This window comes from Macadamia integrifolia, unplaced genomic scaffold (assembly GCF_013358625.1).
Source record: "Macadamia integrifolia cultivar HAES 741 unplaced genomic scaffold, SCU_Mint_v3 scaffold23, whole genome shotgun sequence".
NCBI lineage: Eukaryota > Viridiplantae > Streptophyta > Magnoliopsida > Proteales > Proteaceae > Macadamia > Macadamia integrifolia.
In genome coordinates this window covers 731,072-739,981 of record NW_024868623.1, presented here as the reverse complement: position 1 = coordinate 739,981, position 8,910 = coordinate 731,072, and the positions used below count along the sequence as shown (strand labels likewise).

Sequence of the window (8,910 nt, the reverse complement as noted above, 5' to 3'; positions counted from 1 at the left end):
AGCCACAATCAGGTCAAAATACACAACCCCGGTTAGAGAAAACAATTATGTGAGTAAGAACCAGAGTTGGCACTAGAGCAAAAAGCATGCATAGAAATGATAGAAAAGGGGAAAACCAGTTGTGTTTCATGATTTGGAGCTTTGCCATGCATAAAGGTACCTTAAACTACTGCTAACCGATTGTTTGGACTTCAGATGAAGAGGCTGTCTCGGCATGTAACCTCATTCTGGAACAAGCAATAAAGTTTTTCATCTTGGGGAACTGCTAGAAGTTCTTCACATCTTTTGTTTATTGTCACTTCAGTTCTAGGAGAATTATTGGCATTGCCCATAACATTGCTTCTTTTGCTTTTCTCCATGGGAGTGACTTTTGTTGGCATGTTTCCTATACTTCTTATTTGACGCGCACGTGGACGACGTATGTTGTTTTCTTGCTATAGCCCCTCTCCCCCTTCAAAAAAGAAAAGAAAAAGGTACCGTTAGTTGTTCAATTTCCAAAACTCAACAAAGTATGGAAAATTGCATTACCATGTTGAGGTCCTTCTATCCATGATGATTGAAATTTCTAAAACAAAAGAAAATGGGTCAATGTGCAGTAATACTTATATAACACATAAACATAGACTTTACCTGAGAATTTTATCTTTTACATGGTTTTTACGTAGAAAATAAATACATTTGTCAAGGACTAAAGCTCTCTTTGGTATGATTTCTATTTGTATTTATTAACTATTTTTTAAAAAAATTACTTGTGACAATAAATTATGGACCACAAATAGTATTCATTTGATTACTATTTATAAAATAGATTATATAGTGAGAAAATAAGTTTCAGTTTTTACCTTCAGCTTTGAGCTTTGAGCTTTGAGTGAGAGAGATGATAGGATTTAGGGTTTTTTTTTATTGGAAAAGTATTAAACATACTGAAGTTACTTATTTACCATTGATTTTGAGTAGTTTAGCACAAGTTCTCATTTAAGGTAGAAAAAATCAACATAAATGATTTGTTGCCACAAATCACAAACAGCTTGAGTGTAATTTGTGATTTGTGATTTATTCTAATTTATTATAAATAGAAATAAGTGCTCTAAATTATACCAAACACTTGTAAAAATATAAATAAGTCAAATAAATAAAAATAGAAATCAAACCAAAGAGAGCCTAAGTAGTTGGAAAACCAAACTTTCTAACTTTACTCACCTTTCATAAATCTACTGATTGGACCTAGTCAAACCTAGTCAGGGTGAGTCACTTTTTTTTCCCTTCTAAATACAATAAATATGTATAAATTAATTAAAAATTTATAAAAATACATAAAAATCAAAAGAAAAAAAAAAAAAAAGGGAATCACATATCAATAATATAAGCTCATGTGATTTAATGACTCGTTTTACAAATCTTATGACATAACTTGCCTCTTGCAAGCTAGAAAGGTTACTAATGTCATGATTATAACTATTCAAAGTAAACATATCATTCATACATACAATTACTTGCCCTTTGCAAATAAAAAGTTTTACTATTTTACGGTTTACATTTATATTTATTTATTTATTCAACCGTCAACTCAATTACACAAGTAACTGAACTGGTTTGATTATATTTAGAGAAAAAAAATTGACTAAACTCATCAAGTTTATGGTGGTGGGTAATAATACTGAGTCTTACACTCAGATAATACATGACTGGGTCTTGTTATTTTTATCCTAGTCAAGTCTACACTCTTGACCAGGTTTTCTAAAATTTTGACTTGATTCAGGTGACTCACAAGAGTCAAAACCTGATTTCCAACTACACCCCATTGTTCAATTGTTATTCACCTGATCTTGTATCAAAAAGAAAAGTTGTAATTTCAGTTGATATATGATGAGGAATCAGTATTGAATCACCGGAGCTGGACAAGGGTTTTGTTGTGCTTGTCATTTTGAAATCCTATTTTTTATAAGCGTTTAATTAGAAAAATTTTATTTTTCCATGTATTCGAGTAAAATGGATCCAGAACGTGCAACTGTTTTTTCAGGGTGGAGGGAACTAAATTGTATTCATTCAACATGAAAAAAGGATTACACGTGTCTCAGAACAACCTTTAAAATTCTCATCAGACATAACATTTAACAGGTTCCATGGAGAATATATATATATATAATTCCACTTGACTTGTATATGTATGAAAGTCCACTTGACTTGAATGTATATATGTGGTTCCTTAACTTCCAAGAGATGGCCACAGTTTTACCAAAAAACAAAAAAGAGACGGCCATAGGAAAAGGATTGATACATGAATGGTGACGAACGGCCATGAGCTGTAGGTAGGTAGCATAGATTGACAATGAGGGGTATGTGTAAGTGTCTTCTCTATTTTCTTATCTTGTAATTAAGCTCGTAAGTCAAGAGAACCGTTTAATCTCTATATATTATTGAAGTGGTTGAGATTTAGCGTCCTAACTTTCATCATGCTTGTTTCTATCAAAAAAAAAAAAAAAAAACTTTCATCATGCTTGTGAAAACACATACTATTTTTGCTTGTAAAAGAACCGATTCTTGATTGATTGATACTATAAACAATAAAAGAAATTAATTTTTTTCCTTCTCTGGGTGGTGGGGCGATGGAACCTAGTGGAAACCTAGAACTCTAGAGAGAGGAAGAGAGCATTAGGTTTGATCGAAAACCCTTGAAGTTTCGATGTGCTGGGGAGTGGAGTAGGGTGTTGTGTTCTTTCTACATACAACAATCGTTTGGGAGTGGAGTGGGTGGGTTGGATGTATAGTAGGACGTTATCCTTTTCATTGGAAATTCTCTCTCCTCTCTGTCTTACATGCTTCTTCGTCTTTTCTTTTGATTCAATTGTCAAATTACAACCGAATTTCCATTTGCTTCCACTCATTTCGGGAAGAGAAACCAAATGTTAGCAAGACAGTTCGTTGGATGGAGATTTTTAATTCGATTATTGTAAGTCATAACCGCCCTGATAGAACTTACTAGTCATCGATAACCTATGCGACCTGTTTATATTGAGAGAGAGAGAGAGAGAGAGAGAGAGAGAGAGAGAGAGAGAGAGAGAGAGAGAGAGAGAGAGGTGCATGTTGGCCATTTTTCTCCAATGATTCCTGAGGACCCCATTTCGATGTCTTTAGTGCCCTAATGAGACAAGGATTGGCTTTTTGGTAACAAAGAAAAAGCAAACATTAACGAAATTGAACAGATAAGAGTGTGATATGGAGTGATGAATGGTGAGAGAGAGACGATGGATGAATGAATGGACGGAGATGGTGGGGTTTTCTGTGAAACAAAATTGATTCATTGGCCTTTGAGATGAGACAAAACAATTTGTAATTCTAATAAATGCAAAAAGTGCTTGGAGAAGAGTGTGCGGTGCTTAGTGAATATAAGTTAATATCGGTAAAAGATCTTAAAATTAAAAAAAAAAAAAAAAAAAAAAAAAAGAAGAAGGCATTGGCGTTGTTCTTGTCATCATTGAGAGAGTGGTCACGGACTTCACTTGACTACTTGCATAAAAACCCACCACCTCCAACCACATCCCTTGCTTACAAAGGAATTTCTCTCTCTCTCTCTCTCGTTTGATTTTAATTTGATTTAAAATTATGAACGTATGCGCTAATTTTTACAGCATGAACATCTAGATTAAAGAAAGGGATTTTTTTTATTAATATTTTTTAAGGTGTCAAATAATTTATAATTTTATTTGTTTATCTTTTTAATATGATACTTTTTTCTCAATGAGGATAATTAGTGTGTGTGCAAACAGTGACATTAATGATACAAAAATGATAAGTTTCTTTCAAAATATTTTCAAATTTTTTTTTCCTATCTTAAAGGAGTTTTGGAAAAAAAATAATAGACAATTAAAAGAATGTGTCAAGTTCTAAATACACTTATAAAGGTGTTAGTAAGGCGATCTTATAAGAGAGACGGATTGTGGGAGGCACTGGTTGAGGCTATATGCACTTCCCCTTAGAAAACATTATCATTATATATATATATACATATGGAAAACTATCTCTGAGCCACTAATAGAGGCTATGCCAGTAAGGCATTTCTCTCTTTCCCTCCTCCTGCCCTTTATTGAAGAATTATAGCATGTCCCTAAATTAATTGGTGGGTTCTTTATACTGTTAGCTCAAAGAACCCTCTCCCCATGTATAAGTAGAAAGTAATGTAATGGTACGTGTTATGTATAGACTAATGGATAAAGAGAACATAGAGGTATCCTCTCAACAAAAGTAGCTGCAAACTCCATTTCTCTACTTAGACCATCTTCCTCTTTAGATACAAGTAAACCTCTTTGGAAGAATACCCAAAGTTCAAAATTTTTCTTTGGTAACTTTTAAAAAATGATTAATGTACCAAGACCAATTTGAAGATGATTTCCCTATTAAGGATCTTTGTCCACTCTGTCATTTGGAGAGAGAAATAGAGTGGCATTTATTCAAGGCACATCCTATTTCCTCTTTGGAATAGTCTTTGGAAGAATAAGATTCACCCAAAGTTCAAAATTTTTCTTTGGTAACTTTTTAAAAATGATTTATGTGCAAAGACCAATTTGAAGAGGTTTTTCCGTATTAAAGATCCTTGTCCTCTCTGTCATTTGGAGAGAGAAACAGAGTGGCATTTATTCAAGTCATGTCTTGTCTCCAAAACAATATGGGCAGCTAGACTTCTAGGGTTAAGAACCAAACACGTTGATGGTTTTAATTTGAAGGATACATTAACCAATGTGGCCAAACAACCCTAAGTTTGGAAGAATGATTTCTCTCTTTCTCTCTTTTTTTTTTTTTTTTTTGGGTGTGTGTGTGTATGTGTGTGTGTGTGTGTGTTTGCTTTCCCTTATCACTTCATTTGGATGACTAGGAATAATTATGTAAAAAATGAGAAGGCCCTAAACCCCCAAAGTATTTTTTCAGATATAGACAAGTGGGTTCATGATCTTGAACTTCTCATGCCTACTAATGCAAAGTTAGCTAATCTATTCATAAAACTTTGATCTCTGGCTTAAGTATCAAGGATTTGTACCTCTTACATCATGTATTATAGGTTGAGATTATGAATACGTAGGGAGTACACAAAAATCTGAAGGCAAAAGAATTCTCAAAGGTTGCATTAGGCAAGGCAACAGCAGGACAATAGGTCATGGGAGATTTTTTTTTTTTTGGATATAAGAAAATTTTCAAAATAGTTTAGGTATGTGCATTTGAAGAAGAAAAGTGGGGATATGGTGTTTGTAGCACATTAGTTGGCTGAAAGAGCTAGGACTAATTATATCTCGGGTCTTGTAATCTCTAACATTCCCTTTTGCTGCTTTAATAAATTTCTATTTTTTTTCTTCATAAAAAAAGAAAAAAAAAATCCCTGGAGAGAACAAGTATGCTCTTATGTTGAGAGATGTTACCAAACAATGACAGAAAGAGAGGTTTTTCTAGGGGGAGAGAAAGAGGTATTTGAATAAGCATAATATGCGACGTGAAATCGTAATATGATAGTTCGCGAGGGGCTATTGCGTAAGAGTGGGTGGGGTCAAGTGCCTTAGGATTGGAGGAGAGGGAGAGAAAAAATATGTAGAGAAACCAAAAGTTATAGTAGAGGACAGAGAGAGAAAGGTCCAAGGCCACCGCTAACGGGCTATGACCAACCTGTCTTCTTCTTGAGACGTCCCTGTCACAATTTTTACACCTTAATGCAGGCCTCCCCATGTAGGGCCTGAGCTGTAGATCTTTCTCTTACTTCAAACCCCCCCCCCTCCTTCCTCTTTCTAACTCTTTCTTTTCTTTTCAGCCTTTCTATTTTCCTTTCTTCTAGAGAGAGATTAACTTTTTGGTGGTATAACATTTAATTTTAACAGTTTCTCATATCTTCTCCGCCACTTGCACCACTCTCAAAACGTGCAAAGTTGTATAAGAGGAGGGCTAAAGTGAGAGGAACTACTGACCCGGGATACTTGTTAGCATATGGCAATTGCAGCAGCCATGAGCCGTGAAGACGACAAGGATGAGCATGACCATGACATGGTAATGCCCGGTTTTCGCTTCCACCCAACCGAAGAAGAGCTCGTTGAGTTCTACCTCCGTCGTAAAGTAGAGGGAAAGCGCTTCAATGTAGAGCTTATAACCTTTCTCGACCTCTACCGCTATGATCCATGGGAGCTTCCGGGTAAGATCCTTAACCCTTTCTCGCTCTCTTCCAATTCTCCCAGTCGCTCCCCACTTAGCTCCTCTTTCCATGTATGTTTATTTGTAGTTAAGATTCCATTAACATACATGATTCTTCCCCATATATGAACCCTAACATAACTCCTGAATTTTGTTTCTCTCTGCAGCCTTGGCAGCTATTGGAGAGAAAGAATGGTTCTTCTATGTGCCTAGAGACCGCAAGTATCGCAACGGTGACCGACCAAACCGGGTGACCACTTCCGGTTACTGGAAGGCTACTGGTGCTGACCGGATGATCCGGACTGAAACGCTTAGGTCAATCGGGCTAAAGAAGACTTTGGTCTTCTACTCAGGGAAGGCTCCAAAAGGCATCAGAACCAGTTGGATCATGAACGAGTATCGTTTGCCGCAGCATGAAACCGATCGGCACCAAAAGGTTTGTAACTAGAGAGAAGTTTTCAAAGTCACAATATATACATGTATGTTAGTACAAATCAGATTTGGTGGTTCAATAATTGGCAACAAGCAGCGTTCATTCGATCTATACTAAGCGAAGAAGTAGAAAGGGCCGGGGAGATAGGTCCCAAAACTTGGATTCTTTTATAATCTTTAATTGACTTGAAGATCAGGGTGCCTATTCTTGCAGCAAAGGATCATTGATCTGAACGAATAGCATGCAAAAGAGATCTGCACTGATTCTGTCCAACTGCAATTCCTTTCCATAAACCCTAGTTCTTTCCACAAAGCCCAAAAAATATCTTCTAACATAGACACCATTAATGTCCATATAAAAAGAGAACAAAAATGGATGCAATCAATTAGGTTCCAACTTTGTTTTCTTTTTGGTATTTTTATCGGGAAAGTTAACCCTTATATATCAATAAAGAAGAGAATCCATGAAGAAGCTCAATTCCAAATTATTAAATTCAGTACGCCCAGACGAACCGTTTGAATTTAATTCTTCTGACATTTCTCATAACTTCCACCGTTTGTCATTGTCAGTAAAAGAATTCATTATCTTCCTCCATCTTTCTTGGATTTGCTTCATTCATTCCTCATTAATTCATTTAGTTTATCGATCACTTGTTAATATCTTATTTTGTGTTTTAATTTCCCCCTTCTTTTGCTGTTTATTTATTTGGGTGGGAATTCCTTTCTTTCTAATAAATGAAGGGCTAGTGAAAACTTAATTAGCGATCTGTTTTGCATTCAGGCGGAAATTTCGCTTTGTCGAGTCTACAAGAGAGCTGGAGTAGATGATCATTCCCCAATAATCCCGCGTTCAATTTCACCATCATCATCCACTCCATCCTCATCGAGAGGGGTCCAGTCATTGGGCGGCAATAAGAAACAACGTAGCACAACCACGGTTCATCGTGCTGCACCAGTACCAATGAGCTTCCAAGCACTCGGAATCGGAGGAGGACATTCACCTCCGAGCAGCGAGACAGCAGATTACAAAGTGCAGGAAGCAGACAGAAGCAGCTGTAGCAATGACGCGGGTACCGCTCTTGCCCTATCCAAGCCCCATGGAGCTTACGCTACTGAAATAATGTCCCCCGTGGCACCATTGCTGGCACCAGCTACAGCAGAAGAAGACGTGACTACTCTCCTCCGCCATTCAAAGGAAGTAGGCTCTTTACTACCAATACCAAGCTGCTCCACTATCTTTGCCTGCTCGTCGTCAGTGCCGGCTGCCCCCACGACTCAACAGGTATTCGACGAGCTCCACAAAATTGTAGGCTACCAAAGAGGTTATTATGCACATCCAGAACAGCAGCAGCATCAGCAATCGGCCCAATTCCTCTCCATGCCATGTCAACAATCACAAACACTAGCCCTCAACAGGCTGCCCAACTCTTTGCCGACAACATTCTCTGACAAGATCTGGGAGTGGAATCCCATCCCGGAGGCTAGCAGAGATTTCCCGAATCCATTCAAATGATAAACAATCTGCGCGCGCGCGCACACACACACACACACTTCTTTATATATACCATGCTTATTTAGTATTTATATCTTCTCATCTAGTGTAATCCAGTACTTGTTAACCTTCGATAGTAATTATGTTTGTTTAAAGTGATGTATTGTTGCTTTCTTATATATGGATGTAACTGCAAGATTTTATGAACCAACTTTCCTGTTTTTTTTAAGTAAAATTGTGTTCATCAGACGTTTTTCTCATGTATATTCTGTGCGTTTAACTGTTTAGCTAGCGTTGAAGTACTGGATTCCTTAATTATTTAGTGCACATGTATGGATATTGAAGTTACTGTGTTATATATATATATATATATATATATATCTCCACTCATAACCCGATCCATTTATAATTCCATAAGTGTAAGACTGCACTTTGAACTAAGTCTCTGCATAATTTTGAACTTCACACATCTGTGAACGAATAACTGATCTCGCCATGATTTATCCCAGAATATGATTACCAGCTAGCGGAGGAAAGGAGATTTTTGTGAGAGTTGGCAATGGCATCTCTACTCACATACCTTGGAGATCTGTGTAGTGCGGAGACTTTACTGACCCCTGAGCCCCGTATTGTTTGTTTGTTTGGTGTGGAGAACACAACTTACCAAGGATAGAAGTCACATACGAAATATTTAGTCGTGGCCGGTGTTTGGCTCTTTGGAGGGGGGGGGGGAGGTCATGTGGAGACATACAAGATTTCAACAACTTCAATTCGCCCGTCCACCCCAGAAACAGGAGTCATTTCTAGAACTTAATTAGTTT

The 8,910-nt window shown here is 36.9% G+C and overlaps 1 protein-coding gene and 1 long non-coding RNA gene across 2 annotated transcripts; one reads left to right on the top strand and one right to left on the bottom strand.

The window, feature by feature from the left end:
• On the bottom strand, positions 1-6,041 carry LOC122066226. The gene is made up of 2 exons (XR_006136294.1): positions 5,946-6,041; positions 1-451 (listed from the first exon to the last, which is right to left on the bottom strand). It is a non-coding gene; the product is annotated as an uncharacterized LOC122066226 (long non-coding RNA).
• LOC122066225 (NAC domain-containing protein 35-like) lies at positions 5,844-8,296 on the top strand. The gene is made up of 3 exons (XM_042630046.1): positions 5,844-6,166; positions 6,333-6,601; positions 7,379-8,296. The coding sequence occupies exons 1-3, from the start codon at positions 5,965-5,967 to the stop codon at positions 8,108-8,110; spliced, it is 1,203 nt and encodes a 400-aa protein (XP_042485980.1). The 5' UTR covers positions 5,844-5,964; the 3' UTR covers positions 8,111-8,296.
• Positions 8,297-8,910: the final 614 nt, after the last annotated feature.